The following is a 25854-nucleotide window of genomic DNA, read 5'->3' on the forward strand; positions in this document are numbered from 1 at the left end:
AAATTACATATGATAATTGTGTGTTTCTTTCTGAGTGATGTGTTTGATATAAATAATTAAATTTTTTGTTTTTACACAGGATTCTAAAACAAGAAGCCTTTTAGACCTTGAAATAAGAGATTATGAACTTACTGTAGAGGAACTGAATGGTCAGTTAGGAGAAAAATGTTCTTTTATATCGGAGCTGCAGGCACAAGTTGAGAGAGAAAAAGATCGTTCAAGTTGTCTTCAGGACCAGTTGGTTCATCTCACCACTCAGGAGGCCACTGAGAGAGAGAGAGCTGAGAAGATGAAGGTATGTAATAATATAATTACTTTTTTTGGTTCACACTTGTAAGGTTGTTCATGCTGTACTGCAAGGTAGCTGGAGTCAGACTCTCTGTCCTTTGCTGTCATTCATTTACTCTTACTGCCATAACATATGTACAGTACTGTATTTTACTCTGGTGTTCCTCATCCAAACAAAGCCCCTCTCACTCCACGTACCCTGCCTGCCCATACCCAAGAACCACTCGTCATCAAGCTTTCCAAACATTCTCTACAAGGATTTAATTTTTGGACAATCAAATTATTTTTGTTACTCCTGAAGGGGCATATAACTAGTACAGTAAATATAAATTAATTAATTAATTAATAAATAAATAAATATCTGCAAATGACTTATCCAAGCTGATTGAATGCTGCAGATATATTTAATTTGTAATCTGCCCCAATTAATCCTTTGACTTAAGGTGTGGGGGTCATTAGCACAAAGTGTAAAATTGTCCTAAGGCTGGAATAGCAGTCCCATGCTGCATGAATTGCATGGGTATGAATACAGAAAGTAATGATAGCTCCCACAAGGGATTTTTTTTAGTTTGGTGGTTTTATATCTGTTATGGCATCTGTAGCATCCCATACTGCAAACTTTAGTCTTAATAAAATAGTAAATGATTAAATGCTTCCTGAAATTCCTGATGACATTCTTATCAGGCTTATTTATGTACTGTAGATTGCACATTAGCATTATTGGTGCCATAATTTGTTGAGATCTGAAAGTTGTAGCAATAGTAATATTAACTGTCTGCCTCAATAGTTGAACAATTTCATTATAAAAGTTAACAGCCAGAATGACCTTCTATTTGATCTTTTTCGACTCAAGCACTGACTGGCTGTAATTAATTTACTACCCTACTCTTAACCTTCAACTTTTATAAAGTATAAAGTGTTTTCTTTAAATTTCCTGTATCATATAGCAGATGTAAAAGAAATCAAGAGATATTGGCTTGATTAGCATCAGATACAGAGACTTGTAAGGAATTTTGGCACAAACAATTTGAAATTGAACATTTGATTTAATTAAGAAGTAATGAAATAGGAATGTTGATTTTTCTGGTGCATTTGTTTTTTTCCTAATAAAATGTGTATGCATGGTGTGACTTTACTAAGTTTTTAATCATGTTTTAAATGATATGCAAATACCTAAACTGAATTTCTTTTAATTTAATCAAGTAAATGGTGTTTGCAACTTTACTAACTCAGCCCCTGTTTTCTGCCATCTTTGAACCCAGAAACTTTTACTGGAACACAAAACACAGTTGGCCGAACTACGCCTCGCCCAGGAAGCTCATTCAGCCACCAAGGAGATGGACCGGGTTACTATTGAACACCTGACACAGGTTGTAGTGGTCACATATCTGTTATGTCATATTTTAGTGGTTCAAAACTCTTTAATAAGATAAGATACCTTATTTATCATCATTTTGTTTGTAGTAAGTAACAAGAATAAAGAGCAATAATAATCATGGTTTTTTCCATGAAATTGTGCAAGTTAGTTTTGTACATTTGAGTGATAGTATTGGTACGTGGAATGAGTGTACGACACATCTATAGATACAGGGATGATAGAAGGTACCGTAGATGAGGATTGTGGACTGCTGTACTGTATATCAAAAGGTAGATGTGGTGTACTGTACATAACATGTAATAGAAGTAAGTGATGCTTTACATAAAGAGACAAGAATATTGAAATTACATTGACTGGGTGATTTATGACAGTAAGTGATTTAAGGTTAAAAAAGAGGGAGATGTATTTAGTGTCCTCATACTTTAGTTGTGTATTAGCTGTTGTTGTCATACAAGCTTATGATGAAGTTATTCACAAACATGAAGTGTATCTGATGTTTGAAGGAGAGTTAGTACGAGTCACTCTGCTTGGTCCTAAGAATAAGGTGTGTTGAGTGTGATGTAAGGATGAGGTGTTTTTTCTTGTCTTAAAATGAGTCATTTCTAACTTTAATTGTATTTTATTTTGTTTCACAGGAGGTTGAAAAGCAAAAGTTAGTAATAGCAGAAATTTCCAGTGAGAAAGCAAAATTTGAAGAATTAGCCAGGCGAACCAAGTTATCATCTGAACGACAGGTGAGTTGAAATGTGGTATTTAATTTTTGTCTCTCTTCCTGTGCTGCAAGGTGGCTGAAATCAAGAGCAAATACAAACTCTTATCTTAATTTACTATTACTGCTTTCATTCTGTTTAGCTGCTTTACTAATTAAGTTCTGTTTTGGTGTTCCTTTCTGCTACAAGTTTCCTACATATGTTAGTGCAGTGGATTCACCCAGTAATGCAAATTAGGGTTCACATTACTGTGTAGACACATTAAAGTGTGACATAAGTTTACATGTTACTGGATCATTTTAACATTGGGTCTGGATGTAAGAAGCTACACACTAAAAATTAAATATACAGTACACAAAAAATGGATACTTACACACTAAAATGATTAAATACACACTAAAAATGGCTAAATGGTTTTATCATACCCCAAAAATTATACAGTAATGAATTATCATTAATAGATAGCAGTCATGGAAATGGCTTGAGAAATAATAACAACCTTACATTTGAGATATTGTTTACTTTTCACTATAAACCAAACTTATTTTCTTGTTTGCAGATAAAATTTACTTCCAGTCTATTATTAATGCCATATATTCAATACAGTATATGTATTATACAGATCGAGGTCTTGGAGGAACAGCTCTTGAAACACAAAACTGAAGTGCAGCAACTCATGGCTGAGCGGGATGCTGTTCAAAATGAGTTTGAAGGTGAGACTGTCACTTTAATCATTTGATTATGTCACAAAATTATTATTGAAAAAATCCAAATGGTCAAAAAGCTATTTTCATGCCTGAAATTCTGTTAAACATTGAAAAGAAAGAAACAACACTTAATTTCCCAGTGTATCATCATCCCTCACTTAAAAATCACCAAACAATTTCTTTGAATTGTAATGGTTGCTATGGAAGCTAAAAATAGGGGGAACTTAGGTATTGTAATAGTCAATTGTCACCACTTTGTCCTCTGTGAATCTTTCCTTCATTTTTCTTTTCTGTAACTCTTAGTTTACAACCATTCATACTCCCCATAGCCATTAGCTGTCACGACCAAGATTTTACCAAGTTTTTTCTTTCCAATTCATCAATATTCTTTGATGACTTTTCACTAACAGTTATTCTTCCTAAAAGTTACTATAGCTCTCGATAATTCACATCAAAAACACTTGCTTACCAAGGAGTTATGTACAGTTACCGTTCTCTGAGTATGTGTAGTGATGCCACTAGCCCTGAGTGTCATGTGGGGCCACTAGCCCCTTTCAGTCATTACTAATTATTGCCACCCATTTGATTGAAGATCTGGACATACAAGTTTGACATCTGTGTTGAGAATAGACTTAATTAACCTACGTGATTAACTGTCTTAGTGACATAGCACTTTCATTCAAACCTTAATTTTAACAATCATTCATTCCTTTTTCATGCTTTGAAATCTTCATAAAAAAAATTTACACAACCATGTCTTACACTGTATAATTTGATTATGATATAAGAAATCTAAATAGATTACTTTTTGTGTACTTGTACTTCAGTGATATCCCTGTTAGCCGGAATAATTGGTGCAGAGCGGCTCCGTGATTGAGAGCTTTCCGAATATGGAGACGAATTTGCTCATCCCCATGAAAAATTGTATACTGTATAGTCTAAACTATGCATCTCGCATGGACAGATACAGAACTGTATTTATTTATGCAAACACTACTGTACACATACAATATATTGTAAATAAACAAAATATACCTTACTGTATAGTATACATTATAATGAACGATGCTGTCATCTTGGGCTTGTGATGCATGCTGGCCAAATGGTGATATGATGACACAGGATGGGCTGCCTTTGTCCTCTACCATCTCCTGTAGCTGGTGTTACGGTCCCTCTCCTCTCCCTCCAAGAAGGAGGGATTGTATATGTAATGTATACTGAACGTACACCCTCTACACACTAACCTAAAGTAGGCATACACTGTCCACTCTACTATGTACATATGGTACTTTCACACTTACTGAATGTATGGTAGCTACAGTATGCTGTTTGTAACTGAAATCACTTTTTACATCTTGACACTGCTTTAGAAGTTATTTTGGCTGATTATATTCTGGTACAGTAATGTACAGTACTGTACTGCACAATACAGATCGTATGCGAAAACAGCAGTGAGCGAGCGAACAAGCTTGTACAATGGTAGCAGACAATGAACTAATAATGTGATGATGCAAGAGTTTGAGGAGATAGGCTGTGAGATACATCAGCCAATCATAGACATCCCATGCAGTCACATGACAGTAGTGGACAATTATAGTTCATGAACACTCGTAGCCTTCCCACTCACACTCCTATCACGCGTCCACACATCCGAAACATGATGCAATCTCTCGGAAATTCGATCCCATGCTCAGAACGGAGAAATTTTCTCTGAATTTTATGGAAATGCACATGGTGCAATCCATGGAAATTCGTTCCCATGCACGGAATGGAGAGATATTTCCTAGAATTTCTTGGAATGCTCAAAAAAAAAAAGTGGCTATTAGAGAGTTCTAGGGATCGAAGATTCTGGCCAGAGAAATTAAATATGTATGTGTTCATTCCTGAATCTGTATCAGTTTTCAAAAATGTATTGGGAGTCATTATATACTGCTTTAACCTTAAACAAATTCACTGGTTATCATCCAAATATACCTGTCCCTTATAGTTTGTATTATAAAACTTATTTTTTACATGCAGGCTAATATTTGGAGCATTTTAATTGACGTTCATATTTGTTTTCCTTTAGGGTACAAAGTCAGAGCCACTAGTGTATTACGACAAAAGAATCGTCCACCAGAAGTTAATGTAAATGAATTACAGTCAGAAAAGGATCAGCTTCAGGCTGATTGTGAAGCAACACAACTAAAAGTACAGCAGATCCAGTAAGTATTTTCTTGAAAATTCACTAACCAGTAGTTTCTCACAAAAAGTCCACACCCTGGCTGTTTGCAAATCTTATACAGGGTATAGAATTTTTATAAGAATGAAGGAACTATGAGTTAAATACCTTTATTGTACTATACATTTGTAAGATAGTTAATTTTCTAAAAAATATATGCAGTATAAACATTAGTCTCATCTTGTGTGTGGTTTAGGTTCCTTAAAAATGATGTATTAGCCAAATCTATAATGGGCATACCTTATATATTATGGGGAAAATAGGGTTTGGGGAAACGACTATGGATAGTTATACTAGTGCTGGACTTTTTAAAATATTTTTGGTGAATAGAGGGGGAAATCTGGAGTACCTCAGAGAGTCTGGATTTTTTTTTTTTTTTTTTTTTTGGGTGTACAGTATTGAAGTCCAGTGTATAGAGATTCTACTGTATTTAGGTTTTGAGTCCTCAGATAGGACTCATTGTAATTTCAGGTGTGACCAGCATTGAAAGGTTTGTGGCCCATGGGCCAGGGTTTGCACAGCCCTGCTCTCTATATATATCTGGTTTACCTTTTTAACTTCATGCAATGCAGCATTACTCAACAGTATGCCCATCCCAAATAATTAATATTTTTTTTTTAAATCTTATTCTCAGATCAGAATTGTCAGCCCTCCAAACAGAGCACAATTTCTTACAATCTGAGAAAGATAGAATTACACAACAAGCAGCATCACTGTCTGAGGATTTAAAGAAGAGGGAAAATTATCACCGTGAAAATATTGCCAGCCTGGAAAGTAAAATGGAAGCCAAAATTGCCGATTACCAAATGATCATTGGAAATATGTCCAACCAGAATGAAGCAATGAGTAATAACTTCAAGGTTAGTGAAAAAATTAATCTTTTTTGAAAGCTTATGATCCTGAACAGTGTACAGTGATGAAGAATTACAGGGTTTAGGAAGTATTGAAACTTAAGGATTTATGAATGATCGAAGTCAAAATATCACATTTTGTGATCTTTTACAGTAGTACAGTATCTATTTTTATTCTCAAGTCTTTGTAGTGTTTCGAGCACAAGTGAATTCTTTAGAGGAATTGGTGTTTTTGAGAAGTAAATGACCAACTGTCATTATTATTATTCATTTGATGCTGGGTTAATAAAACATCATTATATTAAGTTTTCCCCCAAAAGATCCTTCAATCCCAGATGAGTTCATGCAGCATATAAAATTCCCGGTAGTTTGTTTACATTTTGTGAACAGCTGACCGTCTTCACCATCCCTCAGTGTTGCCAGCTCTCTCCATCTCTAATGCACCTCCGCTGTCACTGCTTACCACAACATCTATCTTCAGCACTTAATAAATAATATTGTAGTGTATTATGCATCTACCTATTCCCTTGTTTGTTCATTAATTAGTTGTCTAAATGTAAAAGTAGTCAATTTGAGCCATAATAAACCTTTGTATCACTCAAATAATGTTGTTAGGAATGTATTTCCATGTTAAATACTATACAGCATGTTATAATGACTCCATTGTACGTAAGCTGATTTGCTGAAAGCATTCTCTCCAGAAATGCAGCCATAGCTTTCAAGGGGTATTACTGATACCTCAAATTACATGAATTCTTATGAGGAAAAATTTCTCACTATAAAATGTTACACTCTTAAGTTGCTTGTTCTCTGGAACACATCCCTGACATATAGTGAGGACTCCTGTACCATCACCATGGTGAAATTGTTTAGTATGAAGGCTATAAGAAATGAAGCCGAAGTGTAAAGTACTAATTAAAGAGAATAAACTAAATATTGTTTTAATTTTTTTTGATGAACAGAAACAGTTGGATACTGTGAGGCAGACACACTCCCGGGAAGTGGAGCAACTCACAATTAAACTGGAAGAGTCTGAGGATAAATTATGGAAATTGAAGAACACTGTCAGCACCTCAGCACCAGTAACGTCCTCCAGCAGCACTTTGCAAGCGACTCCCAGTACTTCTCATCCACTACGCTCTGAAGGGGATCACAGTGTGCTAAATGTAAACCAGACCAGCGCGAACCAGCATCGTCGCCAGCCCAGTCATGGGTATGATGAGCCCAGGATTGATGTCACTAATATGGTCAGAGAAGAGGGAGAGGTTAGTGATACTATTGTTTGGTATACAGTGAACCCTCGCTTTACGTGGTTTCACTTTACGCGTTTCTACATTTACACGGTACCCTGCCAGAACCGGAATTCCCACTTTACGCAGTACATCTACTCATATACGCGGGTGAAGTATAATTTTTTTATTTAGCTCATAAAATTCATACAAATTATCCGGCCAGAATATAATTTACATTGCTGGAATTCTTACAATTTGATGATCATTTTGAATATAAACATCATAGATTTTGCATTAGACATACAAATTTTAGATCTAATGTAAGTATTTTGTTTACTCTGAGTAAATATGTTATCTTTTGTGCAAAATATATGACATTTATATTCAAAATATTCCTGGTCTTACAAGGAATCCAGCAATGTCAATTATATTATCCTAACTTTAGTCTGAGGTATTATTTATTACTAAAAAGGTAAATATTCTGGTTTCTCCCACACATTTCTCTGGTAGGGAGGGTTGGTGGGGGGGAGGGAGGGACCGACCGACCAACTGGTGCGGTTAGAAGAGGGGGGGAGGCAAGGTGGGGTACTTTGATTGACAGATAGTGTCGTGAAGAATACTTTTTTTTTATTAACTGAAGATATTTGTTTTAGCTCATAAAATTCATACAAATTACCCGGCCAGAATATAATTTACATTGCTGGAATTCTTACAATTTGATGATCATTTTGAATATAAACATCATAGATTTTGCATTAGACATACAAATTTTAGATCTAATGTAAGTATTTTGTTTACCGGTACTCTGAGTAAATATGTTATCTTTTGTGCAAAATATATGACATTTATATTCAAAATATTCCTGGTCTTACAAGGAATCCAGCAATGTCAATTATATTATCCTAACTTAGTTTGAGGTATTATTTATTACTATACCTTAAAATCTAGTGGTTTTCCCCCATAAATTTCTCAGTGAGGGAAGAGCCACCGAGTGTACTGTGAGAAGAGGTGGAGGGAGTTGAGTCCATTATTTGAATGGACATTAACTTGGCGACTGTATTTCTCTATTTCTCTTAAGTATTAATTGTGTGCATGTACCATCATAAAATTAAGATGTTATTTTTACTAGAACATAGGTATTGTGTCGGAAAAAGTGGAGTTTGGGGGTCAGCCGGTCTCTATTTCATTTAATCCCATATGTTATGTTGTTCACTTAACGCGTTTCTCGCTTTACGCGGGCTTCCGTGGGTTCAATTGACCGCGTAAAGTGAGGGTTCACTGTATTATGTTGTTTTGGCCTGAATTATTATTAGTATTAAAATTAGTTTACTAGCCATTTGGGCAGTTCGTCAGTTCTTTTGTTACTGTACTTTGTTATGGACTTTATTGTCCAGTGTTTTGTTTATATACCTACTGTATTTGGTAAAATTCTATAAGGTTATCCATTGACTGCCTGTATAAATAAGTACAGTACGTACTTTGTTATAATCATTAACATAGTGTCTTTCACTTAACCTTAGGGCTCAGAGTGGGTAGAACCAGTGCATCGCTCCCCAGGTAAACCTAGGGGTTACAGCCCTCCGCCCCTAGACCAACTCATAAACTCCCCTCTGCCTGCCTCTGTTGGCTTAACATCTCAGGATGATAATATCAGCATTGCCAGCCTCAACACAGATGCTACAGGGAAGGAAATTGCTAGACTTGAGACCAAGGTGAGAGTGTCAAAGTTACCAGTTATGTACAGTGTTATGTATGGAGTGTAGACTTAGGATAGTAAGACACCTGTCCTAGTTATTGAAGTCACCTCACTTAATTATTGGTCACCTTTCTTGGTTAATAGTCACCTCTCCTAGTTAATAGTTACCTCTCCTAGTTAATAGTCACTTTTCCTAGTTAATAGTCACCTCTCCTAGTTAATAATCACCTCTCCTGGTTAATAGTCACCACTCTTGTTAATAAGCACCTCTCCTAGTTAATAGTCACCTCTCCTACTTTGACTTAAGTTACTGTATAAAGATTGGAGGATGATTCATTCAATAAAATTTATAGTACAGTACTGTATTTATTTATTAGATTGTTGTTAATGTATTCTTGAAATTAATACAATAGCATAATCATCAAAAGGAGACTTTGTTTGAGTCTGTCTGGGTACATAACCTCCATTTTACCATGGAAACCTATTACTTACTGTATGCCATGCCCTTTATTTACTGTATGCCATACTCTTTATTTACTGTATGCCTTATTTGCTTATGCTGAATTTTTCTGGTAACATAATTCTCAGTATGAGTGAGAGAGACCTCTAATGTAATTGAAAATCAAACAGTTTGTTCATCCCATAACCCCTGGGAAGACCATTGCATGCCCTCGAGGATACTGGTACTGTACCTTAGTTTGAAAACCTCTTTTGAAGAAAATTGTTTAGTGTGATGCTTTATTGAATAGAGAGTATGTTATGTTTATCAACTTGAATATTTTGTCTTAGCATTTATGTTTTTTTACAGTTGAGTGCTGGTGAGACACGAATCCAGCAGTTGACGACCCTCCTGCATGAGTCAGAGGCAGAGAATGCTAAGCTCATACAACTTTCAGATGCCCTTAAAGAAGAAATTAGAAGGTCAGTAAGAAATGAAGATCGTGAGAAACATATGGAGAACATGGAGTACATGAAGAATGTCATACTCAAGGTTAGTTATTATTTTTTTTTTAACTTGATAAATAAAATTGCTGTTTGGGAGTATTTTAATAAAATTATATCTATCTATAAATATAAGAAAGTGAAAGGAAGAAAATTAAATTGTTTGTAATTTTTGGCATCCAATATTTGCCCCCCCACCCCACCTCATAAAGTTGTACTGTACAATATATTGATTATGTGGGGCAGAAATGTTGGCAAATTCTGTTCAAAGCACTTGTGAAAATCAAGTCCATTCATACTATGATGTACAAGGGCCAGAATGAAAAGCAAGGCAGTCTTCACCTCATATACTGTACTGTATTAGCACTCATTCATTAGTTCTTGCTGATGTATCAGGTGTGTTGTCTTAAAACATAACATAGCCCAAAGGATTCCATATAATTTATCTGTCACTTCATAAAATACAGCAGTCTGTCTATCCCCAAAACCACTCCACATTACAGTATCTACTTTTGAATTAGATAATTTTTTACTTTACTAATTTATCACTTCTCATCCTCTCAGTATGTCCATACTATCCTCCTAACAAACCCTTGTTGGCACACCATTCCTTCCACATCTCTTTATATCCCTATTTTCTATTCTTTGCTTCACCCAATACATTGCTGTCACACTCATCATTTCTCCCTCTTCTTTTTATTGCTCCAAAATTGTTTTAGTAATAGCTTCACTTTAATTCTAGTTCCTAGTGTTGAAGAATGGCGAAGAAAGGAAACATTTGGTTCCAGTTCTTAAGACTGTTCTGCAGTTGTCACCGACTGAAACATCACAACTTGAGCACTTAGCAGTTGGTAAGTTACTTCATCATGTTAATGCAATACTGAATTTTTAATTTGTCACTCTATTATTTGTTTAGTATAGTGTACCTTCTTTTTTCACTAAACAGTGTACATATAGTATATTGTAGTCATAAATGAGCACAGTGACTTCGTGTCTATTATCTGTTATAGAATTGTAAATTATAATACTACTGTAATGTAAAGCCCTTGTTATTGCCTGCAGGCTAAGATGTAAAACTTTCTGCATGCTTGATATATCATACACACTTCCCTTTTTGCATTATTTCTTTCATGTTGACAATAGATTTAATAATGATAGATTCTAGTTGCTTCTGCTTAAACCCTTTATTGGCGGTATATTTACGTGCTCCTCATTTTCCTTATTTTATGCTCTTATATTATTTTTACTTTGTTTCTAAATCACATTCAAGTATTCAAATGATTCTCCATAACTTTTATAGTTTCATTAAATGTAACAATGGCATCTCCCAGGCCACAGCTGACTGGAGACAAATATTATGTTTTGAGTTATGCATTTAGTTCTGATTGGCTGAAATCAAAACAAACAACTATGGTGATGCATTTTTGTTGGATTCCATTTCTTTTTTTTTATTTCAAAACTAGGTCGTACAGGGACACATTCTCCTATCTCAGATATTATAGAAAATAATGAAAACTATTTACCTTAACTCTCACAAGATAAACTCATACAGATACTGTATGATGTTTTTGTCTTATGTTACCAAACTATATTTAAAAAAAACAAATGGTATTGTGACAATTTATCCAGACTAAAAAAGACCAAACCTTATTAAATTTACCGAACAAAGTTTCATATTAGATGAATTTTTCGGATTCGTTTTATACTGAAAGACTCACTACAGTATACCGAACTGGCTGTTCACCAATTATTTGGGTAAATGTTGTTTCAAAATTTATATTTTTCGTATTACCCTGTATTTATTTTTATTTATTTTTTTATTATTATTATTATTTATTTAATTTATTTTTTTCAGGTGAGGAGGGTGAAGGTGGTGGACAGGCAGGCTGGGGCAGTTACCTTCACCTTTGGTCCAGTAGATAATGATGACGTATATCATTAAGTTGTCATGAGTTACTGAATATTAAGTTCGACTTAAAATCCCAATCTTTTCACAGGACTTTGTAATGACCAATACCAATATTATAGAAACATGAGAAAAACTAATATTGCATGTTTTTCATAAGCCTTAAGGAATTTAAAATTTGTTAAATCATGTACAGGTAACCTTCATTTAATGATGGGGTTGTGTTCCTGAAAAACCTAATGTTATGCAAAATTATCGCTAAATGAGGGATAACAGTGAGGCACACAGGACAATCAACAGGTTAAAACAGCAGGCCGGTAAACACTGGGTACAGTACAGTACTCCCTAATAATAACTGCGTTCGTTATAAATGGTTTCAAAGTTAACCAATTGATTTATTAACACCAAACTTCTATATAAATCCAGTAATGTGGTTCAGAGTTCAACGACTTAGTGAGAACAAGGTGAGCTTAATTTGAAAAAACTTCAAAATGCATACATTAAAAATAAACCCAAATTACTATGATAAACAATAAATGATCATGAAACTGTAGTCACAGATTGGAATGTTCTTTACTTGTGAGGAACAAGTCATTATTTCACTATTTACACAGGTAACCTCCATTTATGATGTAATATATTGGTAGTATTGAAAAGTGAAAACAATGTAACAACATATCTAAGATATGAATATGTAGTGTCTTTATTTGACCGTGAAACACCACTGAATTCATTGCTGAGGCTTTCTGTAAAATAATTTTTGTTTTATATGTATTGAAAAAATTAAAGCTCCCCCTAGCCATAGGCTTTGCTCATAGTTAATAAGACATCTTATACTTAATAATTCCAGAATGTCCTCACATCCTGTTGCTCATTTATTCTGCTTTGTAATTACCATACTTTACTTTTTTGTAGCCAGTGGGTTTTCCAGCAGTGTGTGCACTCCATTTGTAATACTGTACTGTAATATAATGGTAGAGCCACTTAGTTAATGGTAGCAGTGGCGGGGAATTCGCTTGCTTTGCTGATTTAAGAGTAAAGAATGATTAGCTGTCAGACATTATGTTTATTATACACACTAATGTAGTGATATGGGTGGAGGAGAGGCTGAAAACTTACTCAATATAAATACTAAATGTTTTTATTCTCATTTGACAAGAATTTGATTTATTCTAATTTGTGTTATATGTATTGAACTGTCTTATATAATAGACGGGAAGACCATGATATTTGTATAGTTGTTCAAAATTCTTATTATTTTCACTTATAAGTATTTTCCCCATTATAATGCGGGGTAATCAGAGTAAGTAAAGATGCTCCCTTCACTTGTCATCATTCCTCAACAAACATGATCTACACAACAAGGTTCCGAGTGTACTGTATTTCTGTTTTTTCTACAGTATGTTGCTTAACATAACTGGTGCTACTGTAGTTAGGATCACAGATTTCACCTGTAACAAAAGTGAAATGTAATTGCTTTGAAATTAACTTATAGCTGACTTTATTTTAGTTCATATAATTTCCTCTCTATCAATTACATGTCCATATCCCAAGCTATAAAAATCTAAAGTTACTCAAGTTATCTTCCTTGTTGCTTAGACACTACTGTATTGTACTGTACTGTATTTCATATGAACATTCATGGATATAACTATCATAACTGTTAGTATATTTTTTGTTTACATTTTTAAAGATTGACCTCACATCATTTTATTGTTCTCTGCTCACTTATCTTCCTCTCTGGTATATGTGTTTGTTCTTTTATTTTTGAACACTTATATTCTGAGCTTGTACTTACCTTTATATTCTGGATGATATTTTGATAAATACTTGTATGGTTTACATTGTTTTTAACACAGTAATTATTATAGCACAAAGTTTTTACAGTGAGATGAAGTATGGGACCCACACAGGGTTTGTTTAGTTATTATGCCCAAATGAGGCTAAATTAACACTGAATAATGAATTGGGGGAAGTGGAATAGTAAAAGAAGGGCATATATTACACATGTGTTGGAGAAAAATGTGTCATAGGATATACAGTATATATATATATATATAGTATTGTGTGAATGATAAAGAGTTTGCCAAAAAATTTGTATGAACCATTCCTAAACTTTGACAGCTTCATACCATTTATCATAGAATTTACATTTTAAATGCCATATTTTGCTCGGCTGAAACATTAAGAATATGTTTGTTAATTTTCTTTAATATGTAAAAATAAATTTTGAAGAATGAAGTTTATATTAACCCTCTCGTTGCTCAATGACTAAGTATGTGTCATCCATTTCACTACAAATGGTAGACAGCTTAGGACGGCTGAGATCCCAGACTCTGGTGATACCACCACCCCACACACACACACACACACACACACACACACTTGGCATGCTAACTCTAGTGCACCAAAAATTTTTTACCAGGTATTCCCTTTATGTTTTTGTCCTCAGGTGGGAAATGGTAAGAAATTTTCCCACTTGACCTAGTATCGAGAGGGTTAATTGTGAGTTAATAAAAAAAGTTGACTAACACCTATATGTTCTGCCCTACCTTAATTTGTCATGTTTTGTACTTAATACAGTATAATCATATTTTCTGATTTTTTTCTCACTTTTAAACTCCCTTGTCACTGCCTCTCTTTATTGTGACATGAAGTACGAATGATACTTGATATTATTTGTTGTGTTCATACACACAGTACTGTGCGGTGAGTTTTTTGCTTGCATCAATATTGATGTAGCAGTTCATATGTTAAAAAACAAGACCATTATATGAGTAAGGATACAATGACTGATAAGGGAAAGGAAGTATAAATTAATTATGGATAGAAAATAAAAATGGTATTAAAAAAAATGAGAATGAGAATAATATGATAGATTTAGAGAATAAATATTATATTGAAGATGTAGCTCAGGAAAATATATTAGGAAAGGGAAGGTAGTTAACTGGTTTCTACCCTCTGACACTACATAGTTTCCTGAGGTAGTTTAGAATTTCTTCAGAATACAAAAGTTGTGTTTTGATTGAGTTGTGTAATAGAAATTATAGGCAGTGGTTAAAGAGTGGAAGGAAAGAAATGTTTTCTTAAATCAATGTTGTGTTTTCATAGAGTACTGAAGACAGTATCTGGCAATACTCTTGACATGTAAGATAAGAGCTAACTCTCTTAAAGCCTATCTGCAGTTCAGTATATCTTGTTGGTGTTAAAGTTTAGGTGGGCATATACAGTATCTGTAACTTCTAGTAAAGGAAGTAATAGAGACTTACAATAATGAAGATAAAACATTCAGTGAGTAAAATGAATATCAATGAAGCGATCAAGTTATGTTGGAATGCATGTACAGTACTCTACAATACTGTTTTCACCTTGTTACTCCCAGTATAAATTGAGGATATAAGTTTGTGTTCTCAGGGTTGAGGATGTTATAATTGGTGTGGACATAGCTCAGCCAGTTGGTCTACTCCAGTGTGTCTGCATCAGTGAAAGAATAAGAAAAAGTATTGTTCCAATGCTCTTTGTTCTCTTAGGTTCCTTTCTTATAATAATGAATGTGTTGGAAGATGGGAAGGCTTCGTCCTGTTTTTCTTGCAACACTGACGATGGGAGTCAAGATACCAATACTAAGATTCTGTGATTATTACGTAACAAGTTATAGGCAAGTTGGCGACCGGATAAAACCCCAGTCTCATATATAAAATAAAACACTTTTATGTTTAGGTTAGGTTAGATTAGTGTTGATAAATGACAAACCCGTTGGGGTTTTGTCATGGAACCAGGCAAGTTACATATGTGGCCACACTTGTGTAACTTGTGTTTTTACTTTCCTAATGAGATTATACTCATTTGGTCTATACCATGTAGATGTGAATAGTTGAAGATTGAGAAACTGGAAATTAGGGATGAATATTGGAGAAATTCCTTGGTCCATAAGGAAAGTGATGAGAAAAAATAGTTTTCATTGTGGAGGTGTTTACTAGATGGAGTGTTTCATCATTCCTATGATTTACAGTAATGAAATATGGGTCTTGAGTAGAAGGGTGACTAGTAGAATCCATGAGATGAGATAGCATTTTCTGTGTGAGTAGTGAGAGTGAGGATTGAGAATACCGTAATGGAGATATAGAAAAGCAAAAAAAGAATAAACACAGTAGTCATTGTACATTTTTAGTGAATGAATAAATATTGATGATGTTACCTGTACAGTAGTATTTTGGAAAAATATGAGAGAGAAGGAGACCCCAGACAAGGTGGAAGGTCACCTCAAATTCATTTTAAGGGAGCTTGTATGAATATGAAAAGAAACTGTATATGTACCTGTATTGTGAACCTAAAGGCTGAAGAAATTTCTGTTTGTCAACCCAAGAATGCATGAAGGAAATCAAACAAATAGATACATATAAATAAAATGTGTTACTTGGGAATCATGAGTACAGTATACTGTATAAGAAATTAAAATTTTAGAGTTGAAATTAAATTCAAAAGGTGAATTTGAGGATACTTTTGGTATTCTGAGATGTTAAATATGAGTAGAACAAGGTAAAATGGCCTCAGCATGATGGAAAGGAAAAAATGACCAGTTATGTCAAAGACATATTAGAACATAAAGTGATAGGTGGTGGATATGCTGCACAATATACATACTACAATATGTATGAGGAGGTAGATGAGCAGTATGATCCCTAGAAAACTATACATACTTTATGCACCTGGACCACCTTATAGTAATTGCAAGAAAGTATGCATCAAAATTCACATGTGATTTCCTTCTCTGTAAACTTTCTTGTCGACAGATTTCTTTACTGTTTGACATCATCTGTTCACATTGTAAGAAGAATACCTGTATTGTTATTTTATTCTATAAATTTAGTAGAATTACTGGTATGTTTGAAAAATTCTTGTATTTATTCTTACCAGTACCTGTATTATAAATTTTGAAAGCTGATTATAGGTTTTGGCTAATTAATATTTATAAATATAATATATAATACTGTAGTTTTTTTATAAACTTTAGAGAAGAATTTAAGACTAGATTGTCTCTACAGTTTATTCCTGCTTACAATAGAGGGACAGCTTATGTTACCTCCCAACACTGGTGGTGGTTGTCATTGTTGGTACAGTACAGTATTAACAAACTTAATGTTTGTATCAACCCTTTCAATCCTACTAAACACACTTTGTACACTTGGGACCAAAGTTCTATGGATGTACAAGATACTTTTTTTTCCCACCCTATTTAAAATATCTTGGAGTAGCCTTGAACCATACAGTGATACCATATAATATATTGTATTGTATTACCAACAATAATAATTCACCCTCAGACATTTCACAGCTGCTCATACAGTATACTCTACAAATACCTTGGAGGAAGAACATTTATCAGAAAACACATCTGTAAGGTGTAAACATAAATGTGTAGCTACAGGGGTAAAATTAGGTGCAAGTTTGATGAAAAGTAGTGATATAGAGAAACTTTATGATGAGGATGAAGTTGAGCTTAGGTCTCGAATCTGTCAGCACACGGAAATGGAAATGCTGGGAAGTTTTAGATGCCGAAACTATTGTACTACAAGGGAAGCCTAAGGAAACTGCAGCTGTTAACTAAGATTACTTTTTTTTTTATGTTTTATGGCTTTTAACAGTAGGCTTAATTAATCTATAATGGTTAATTTTGTAATTTGTTTTCAAAAACTTTATGCTGGGAGATGCAAATGTAGACTGTGCTTAGGACTGGAAGGGTTAATAAACTTAACCCTTCTACCTACAAGATCACATTACCAATATGTCAATTATTTGAACAATGCATATGATATCTTTGCCTTGGTCAGAAATTTTTGAGCGATGCAAGTGCATCAGTTGCATCGGCCTGGATCTGGTTAGGTAGGTTATTTTTCTTATTATTTTTTTTAGGTTTTTACATTGTTTGACCTTCCACTTTTGTTTTAATATCTCAACTACTGCTTTTTTCCGACAGCAGTGAAGGTTATATTTGATTTAACACGATGATTTACACTATATAAACCCATTTTCAAGAGTCAGTTAAGTGGTGGCAACTTCTAAATATTAACTGTTATGTGAAATATCTACCTCTTTTCCCCAACAATATAAATAAATTCTTGCAAAATGCAAGCGACATCACAAATATCCTTATTTTAAGCTACATATACTGTACTTATAATCAAGAAGCTATAACTAAAATTACCTAACACCATTAGTAAGTCGATATTTTGAGCAGTGTTAGGTCTTGCGGTGTCTTTAGATGGCAGACTTGAACAACACTAGCAGTTGGCACAGGTACAGATACATTCTGGAGTCATTACATGCTCAGCAAGGTACCTTGCATGCTCAGTACTTGCCAACAGTGTGTGTAACCGAGACGTGACCGACCGGCTAATACTAACGAGCCAATTAGTGGCGAATAGGATAAAATAAAAAAGTAAACTGTCCTCGTCTTTCTTGCACTCCCTTGGAAAAAATCCCACGCACACCTGTAGTGGATTTCTCCCCTACAAACGCTGTTTGTCGCTGAGTAGCCGACCCCGCGAATTCCACAGTGTGTGCCTCGTGGTCTAGGTCAACCAGCGCCGCCCACGGAGCAGGGGTCAACTATCTACCCACGCCTACCTCCGCTATAAAAGACCTGACCTCGTGGTGACCTCTCTTCTAGCTACAGCTGCAGCAAGCAACACCTCCTCCGCCTGCCTGGCAGTCCTCGCCCCTCGCTCCCGCCGGCGAGTGTGGCGACCCACAAGCTGTCCTCCTCTGAGCACCCTCACCAACCAGCTCTCTCTACATCACGCTTGTAACCATGCTGCCACTTCCCAGCACCAAGCTGCATTGTTCATGCAATACAACATGTATACAGAGAGCACATTGTGAGTTTCCTTTCTCCATCCCATCCTGAGTGTGAACCAAACATCCCATACCCCACACACTCATGTACCAAATTAATATATACTGTACATCAATAAGTAGATACAGAAGAGGAACATTTTGTATGACCTAATTCATTTAATTGCGTATTCTTTACGTTGAAAGGAGGCGTCAAGGGTAATAAATTAAGAAAAGGGTGTTAACTGAAGTCAATCAGATCCTTTAAAGTACAAAATACAGTCACTATCACTCAAATACAGTAATAAATCTTCATAATTGGCTATATAGAAGAAATAGATGCATGTATACAATACTTAGATATTAATGGTGTAGCTAGAGGGAAAACTACAGCTAGTTATGAGTAAAAATAAATGGTAACTTATCAGTGATTGCAAGTTAACTCAGCAATGATGACAGCCAGTGAACGTTGAAAACACAACTACTGTATGACTACGATATTGGTGTGGTATTAGATGATCCAATAAGCTTATTAATGGTGTAAAAGGTTAATTTAGCGTAGCCAGGAGATCTTTGACAACTGCATCTAGATAATATACACAAAAGGGGAATGTTCAAAAGAGAGGAAGAAACAATACTGTATAATATAAATAACACAGAGGAGAACAACATAATTAGTTAGCGAGCGGCAGAGGTTGGCAACACTGGAGGTTCGCCTGCCTCACTCTGTCGTCCGTCGGCCCGACAGTATCTCAGTTGAGTCACAATGGCGCTCATTGACGCCTTGGTTACTGTAGCTCTCAGTGTTGTATTACCACCCTTCTTAATTGTTCTCGTGTCAGTGCTCGTTCTGGCCAGCTTAGGGAAATCGCTAGGCCTCCGACAAAGATATGTGCAGTTCTTGTTGAAGGTGTTTGAGGTGAGTGGAGGAGATTTTGTTGGGGGATGACAGATGCAAACCTTGTATAGTACTGTAGTAGTAGTAGTAGGAGTAGTGTTGTCCATTTCCTCTCGTGTCCTGGACCTTTTCTCTGTGACAAAGAGACATTCACTGTGGCAATTACTTGTGTCTGTGTGGCGTATTATCTAACAGTTTATCACTGCTGAATCATCATTGTTTATTGTCTATTTCCCTTTTATGTCCTTGACCCCTCCTTTGTAACGAGTCATGTCATCAACTGTAGCACTTACTCGTGGTTGTACAACTTACTACTTAAATCTGTATATTTAATAAATCATTATTGTGTTTTGTTATAAAAGGTTACACAATATTTTAGCGCTGACTGCTAGGTCCAGTGGTAAGGGAGGGGAGGTCACCTGGGACAACAAATTTTACCTCGTTGGTAGCCCGTAATTACTCATTTCATAGATTGATTAACGAAATATCACGTTTAACACAGTAAGTACCGCTATAAGCACTGGAGGAGACTTATTGCAGATGCTAGTGCATGGTGTGATGTGAGAACCTTTGTATCATCACCATGCCAAAAGCTGTGTTGCTCATTGTTATGTAACATCACAAGGCATAGCACAGTACTTTCTTTATTTATTTAAATGATTTAAAGTCAAATACTAAATCATATATCTTGTAATTTACTTTGTACCACATTGATATGGTGAGTCATCAATTGTGTTGTTTGAATAATATCAAATCTTGCAATACTTTTAACTTTTATCCTCTTCATCACTGATCGGCTCGTTAGCCGCTTGGGTGATTGGTCACGTCGCTGTTACGCACTGTTGGCAAGTACTGGGCATGCACTGGCTCCTCAATGTATCTGAACCTGCTCCAGTGCTTGTCAAGTCTGGTCTTGAAAGAGCTCTCACTCGGTGCCATCACAACACTCTCTGGTAAATTGTTCCAAGAGTTCACAACTCTCGCTCTGAAAAAGTTTACCCTCACAGCTTTTTGGACTTGCGGCTTCCTCAATCTTGAGCTGTGACCCCTTGTGGGACGAGCGTCCTCCAGCTCCAAGTAAGGACACTCGACTGAGTAGTGCCCCTGAGATGCTTATACACCTCAATTCGGTCACCCCTTGCTCGTCTGTAGTATAAGCTAGGCAAGTTCAGGCGCTCCAATCTCTCAGGGTATCTGAGGTGCCGAAGTGCAGGCACCAGTCTGGTAGCCCTCCTTTGAACATTTTCAACCGACAGTCAGTCCCTAGCATATCTCGGGGACCAGATGGGGTGACAGTATACACTACACTACAGTAATGTATTTGTGTTCAAGGTCCTTCAGTACCAACACTACCTAATATATAATCCACAAAATTGAAAGTCATACAATCTTTTTCTTTGACTTAACACATATAACAAGGTAAAAAAAAAAACATGAGTGCCATTTTTTCTTATACAGAACTCCAACACAACATAGCTACCTGACATGCTCCATAGTTTATAAACTCTAGTTGTGAGGATAGGACTAGAAAGTGCTTTGAAATCTTTCACTGATTTTCATGTTAGTTATAAAACCTCCAGCGTTTTCAGGGTTCATCAAGGGAGATCCTGATGGTTCGGACCCCCCTGTTTCACCAGAAAATTTCAATTCTTTTTCTTTAATGCAGTATTGTACTCAGGCATTTTTGTATAGTAAAAAGTATTTACTATTGACTTCAGAATATCTCCTAATATCAAATGCACGTCTTCAAAATGGCCTCAAAATGCCCATGATATTGGTCAGATTTCAAAAAATCTTCTGGGTGGGCTCGCTGCACTCACCATATTCCCCCACCCACAGCTTCTGACTCCCCCCTTTTATTTTATTCCTGAAACTGCCCCCTATTCATTCCCAGAAACTTATTGATTCACTGACTTTCAAAGCAGCCATTGATTAAGGGTTGGATACAGTTGTACTTTACTGTACTGCTTTCACTACCCCTGGCTTCCTGTGCAGTTAGCTTCTCAACAGAAATTTGTACTGTACTGACCTAACAGATCTTACCAATGGAACATAAGATTCTTGTCATCGGAGGTAAGATGGGACTTCAGGCTTATGGCTTTTTTATAATAGTTATTTTTTAGAGAGAATGTAGCTATTGTATGTTTATCTACTTTCTTGATTTTTCTGTGATAGTTATTAGAATTATTTTATTATTTATTTCCAGGATGGCAACAGGATTCTAGTTAAAAAGGTATTTTGTGAGTTTTTATTTTGTCTTTCTGGATGGTATAGTTTGGGCAGGGTGTTATCCACAACTAAATAAATAATTGCAAAGCCAAGCATATACAAGATGCTTCTCAGGGAAGGTTCCTGGAGGAAGATGATTCAGCCATGACCATTATAGTATATACATTTTAAAAAGAAGAGAGTAGGAATACTGTACTGGTCTTTACTGTACAAGCATTGTCTCAAAATATGAACAGGTTTTTATGTAAAAGAACTGAAGGTGTAACTTGTTGAAAAATAAAGTTTTGAGTACAGTGCTTGAGACTTGTGCAGTCTACATTCAAATCTGGATTGTTACCCATGAATCCATCATTCCAACAGCAGTAAAAGTAATTATTTCCAGTAAATTTATTTTCCTCAAAACTTTTCTTGTGCACCACTTGCTTGCTCTCATTAATGGGCATTCTAGAAGACTGCTCATGGGAGGAATTCCTTGTTGTGAGTGTACAGTACTGAGAGAAACATGTACTGTAGGATAACTCTCACCAATATGTCAAGGATTTAAGCCTCGGCCCAAACACACATGAGAAGGGTGTTATCCAGTGTGACCCCTCACTACCAAACAACAGGTTCCCAGTCCCCAGTTTTTTCCTGTACTAACACTGGATAGAGTGCCCAAATGGCTAGTAAGCTCATAAGTGGCAAAAATGAATGAAATGAAGACATGCATGTAAGTATGTGGGACAAAATCTACAAGAAAGTTGAATGGACATGATTATCAGTACAGTACAGTACAGTACATGCTGATAACACTTATAATATATTCCTTCTATTAACCTCATCTGATACAGTACAGTATTACATTTAAGATAATAAAACCTTTGTGTAAATCATCATCATCAGAGACCTGGAAGTAATATTTCTGGTGATCTTACCACTGGTATGTACTACTGTACTATGTGGCCAAAGGTGAAGAAAGTTGAATTTCTCCTCTAATAATTATAGGGGTTGGGATTTTGAGACTGGTGATACAGGTGCATAATTTTCATAAACAAATAGAAACTGCAGGACATGTATCCACAGAGTAAGGACCATAATATATTAGTTTTCCTTCCCTTTTTTGGATACACTATACTATACAATACTATAGTATAAGTTAAGTGTGACAAATGTAAATATGTACAGTAGTTTTTTGTTCTTTAACTACGGTTTCTATTGTTGTACTGTAATTGGTCTCTGAACTTGATTTAAAGACTATATGAATTTTTTTTTGCCTACCAAGATAGAGATTTGGAACTGAGGAGGAAATAAAAAAATTTTACTTGATCAAAACTTTGACATCGGAAAAAATAAAGATTGTTGAAGAAAATGAGACGATCTTTCATACTGGGAAAGGCTTACAAAATATTGAACTAGCAGAAGGCATTTTATATTTGTATATTTTGCTGCTCTTATTTGTAGTTATGAGTCACTGGGCATGTATTTTGACTGCAGTGGAAAAGGAAAAACTGTTTATAACTGGCAGCTGATTCAAACATATTTTTTGTTAGCAAGTTTTTATACACACAATCATTTTCATATAAGGAAATACAGGAATGAGATATACTCTACTGTACTTCAATTCTTTTCCTCCTCAAATTGCAAGGAATCTTCCCGATGACTGAACTTTGTTTATTGAAAAGTTAAATTGATAAGCCTATAGATAATTCCCTGCTCTTGGGTAGTTGGTGGCTGGTGTAAAATAGTGTTTGCTTGTGGTGGGTTAATGCTATTGGTGGTGGTTTAGTTACTGTATACTGTACTGTATATAATAATGTTTTGTTCATTAACCGGGAGCAACTTCTTTCGGCGCTTTATTTGATTTATACTGTATTTTGTTTCCTCGTGTGAATGAAGAGCACAGTAGCCCTTTTGAAAAGTCATATCTAAATATGTTTTGTTGATAACTACACTCTTCTACAAAAAACCCATTGTGGGTTCATTGAGTTAGTTTTCTAGCTGACAGTTGGATTCTATAAGTCAGTAAAATATTCATTGTGGAATTTTTGAGACATTGCAATTTTTCATCAGCTATGCTCAATAAAACCTGTGTTTATGTTGTCTTGTGTATCTATTCACTGTAAGTTAAGTCTTCTTTCAGGTGATGTAGCCAATTTAGGCAGTTTGGTGATCTTGCCATGTCCATACCACCATACCCTGGCTGGCTCAGGAGCTATAACTGAAGAGTTAATCTCCTTAGATTGCCTCCCTAGATGTACACCAGTTATGTATTTGAGTTGAATCCCAAGAATGTGTGGAAAAGATACGTGTGACCCCAGAGAGTTTACAGGAAGGCATACTAGGAAATTGGTGATTTTAGGTCATAGTCATTTGGATTTTAAAAGAACATCAATGTTAAGTAGCTTGAAAAGGTAATGGTAGAAATACAGTACTGTAATGGTAAACACTAAGAAAGGGTAAAATAGGAGTTTGTGTAGCTAAAATAATTTTTTTTCATCAGACTGGTTAGTGGTAGTGTAGTGTGGTGTGGTTTCTTTGAGAAGTATCATAGAGAGGGTTACTCTACCTCTATTGTTTTTATTCAGTAAATATTCTGTTGGCATCTGAGAATGTGTAATTTTCATGTAGTTCATATACAAATAGATGCAGTAGCTGAGTGGATACAGCTGTCACCTCCTGTCCTGAGGGTCTCTGGTTCAGTTCCAGGGGATTCCCAGTTCCCCCAGCTGTAGATAGGTAGAAGGGAGTAGAATGCAGTGCTGGCAGCACTGCCTTCTTCCATACTGTACTTAGGCTCAGCAAACAGTATGGTGTATCAACACTGTCTCCAAGAGGCAGTCAAACCTATGGGACTTTTTATCATTTTTCACATGTACTGTACAGGGATAATAGTGTTGTGTACAATCAGGTTTCCCATCTGTGCTTTTCACATTTTGAGGCATATCATTTTAAATATGGATTTCATTATACACATTGCTTTTATTTCTTCAGTTTGGTCGGCAACGGCTAGCTAAGGATTATGGCAGGCACAGTGAAGACACAGATGATGACGATGACGATCAGGAGTCTACACAGGTGATATGCCGAGATAAACTTGTCCTCCGACCTCTGCTGGACAAAGTGAGTAAATAGTGAATGGCTTTCTTTTAATGTTTTGTTTATGGCTGGTGCATAATTCCAGATTTGACCCAAAAGATTACTAAAACCTTTGTTTGATACCACATGCATTATAGCCTCATTGATTTGCAAAAAAAGGGGGCTCTGGATCACTCGAATTACCAAAAAATCCGAATTAACCGAGTTTGGAATATTTTGATATTGTTCGACAATTTACAAAATTTGTGTTCGAGTATTCATTTGTTTTCTGTTCAGCTACCATGCCTTGGCTGCCACATAAAATATTCTATTTATAATTACTGTGCAAACATGAATATTTTTTTTAATGTACATGCAGTAATAATAAAGTAAATAATACAGTAATAAATAAATGGAACACTTACATCTCAAGGTGAGCTGATAGTATGCAGATGATATATAAATCCAGGGAGAACACTAATGTCCAACAAGAATGCAGAACGGGTAGTAAACAACAGGGTGTGGTCAGACGTACGGGTAGCCATGATGCATCAATAATTTACGTACGGTTTTATCACAAATTGTATTAATTTTACTTGTTGTACTCTAAATCTTGTAAAATCTTTGATTTATATTTCCATCAACACAAGTTGGTTGATCATAACTCAGGACTGTCTGTATTATGGTTATTTAATGAAATATTGAAGGTTTCCTGAGAAATACAAAAGTTAAAAACTTTTAATTTGTACCCAACTAGAACAATCTAGAAGCATAGAGACGCTTTTAGTGAGTTATTTACTTACGATATAAGTAAAGAACCCATAATTCAAAGTAATATGGGCTCAAGCTATCCTTTACCAATTATGAGATTTTATGGAATATGAGGGGATAAACACCTTTTCCCGAGG

The 25854-nt window shown here is 35.4% G+C and overlaps 2 protein-coding genes across 10 annotated transcripts in view; both read left to right on the forward strand.

The window, feature by feature from the left end:
• The window catches only part of LOC121857797 (GRIP and coiled-coil domain-containing protein 2-like), a 33640-nt gene extending 19116 nt beyond the window's left edge, over positions 1-14524 (forward strand). For 3 of the 5 annotated variants that reach the window (XM_042354015.1, XM_042354019.1, XM_042354017.1), the window contains 11 exons: positions 80-295; positions 1551-1658; positions 2302-2400; positions 2999-3089; positions 5152-5287; positions 5939-6164; positions 7118-7420; positions 8908-9099; positions 9892-10074; positions 10768-10876; positions 11881-14524. In XM_042354015.1, the coding sequence (XP_042209949.1) occupies positions 80-295; positions 1551-1658; positions 2302-2400; positions 2999-3089; positions 5152-5287; positions 5939-6164; positions 7118-7420; positions 8908-9099; positions 9892-10074; positions 10768-10876; positions 11881-11948 (1731 nt within the window). In that variant the 3' untranslated portion in view covers positions 11949-14524. The remainder of the gene's footprint in view (positions 1-79; positions 296-1550; positions 1659-2301; positions 2401-2998; positions 3090-5151; positions 5288-5938; positions 6165-7117; positions 7421-8907; positions 9100-9891; positions 10075-10767; positions 10877-11880) is intronic. The other 2 variants (XM_042354018.1, XM_042354016.1) reach the window with 2 other exon arrangements.
• A 4954-nt stretch (positions 14525-19478) lies between these two features.
• LOC121857715 (glycerol-3-phosphate acyltransferase 3-like) overlaps positions 19479-25854 on the forward strand; it is a 36557-nt gene continuing 30181 nt past the window's right edge. Inside the window, exons 1-3 of one of the 5 annotated variants that reach the window (XM_042353806.1) lie at positions 19479-19684; positions 21870-21896; positions 24863-24991. In XM_042353806.1, coding sequence (XP_042209740.1) covers positions 19532-19684; positions 21870-21896; positions 24863-24991 — 309 coding nt within the window. In that variant the 5' untranslated portion in view covers positions 19479-19531. The remainder of the gene's footprint in view (positions 19685-21869; positions 21897-24862; positions 24992-25854) is intronic. The other 4 variants (XM_042353807.1, XM_042353810.1, XM_042353808.1 and 1 more) reach the window with 4 other exon arrangements.

Source organism: Homarus americanus, unplaced genomic scaffold (genome assembly GCF_018991925.1).
Source record: "Homarus americanus isolate GMGI-L3 unplaced genomic scaffold, GMGI_Hamer_2.0 scaffold16712, whole genome shotgun sequence".
Taxonomy (NCBI): domain Eukaryota; kingdom Metazoa; phylum Arthropoda; class Malacostraca; order Decapoda; family Nephropidae; genus Homarus; species Homarus americanus.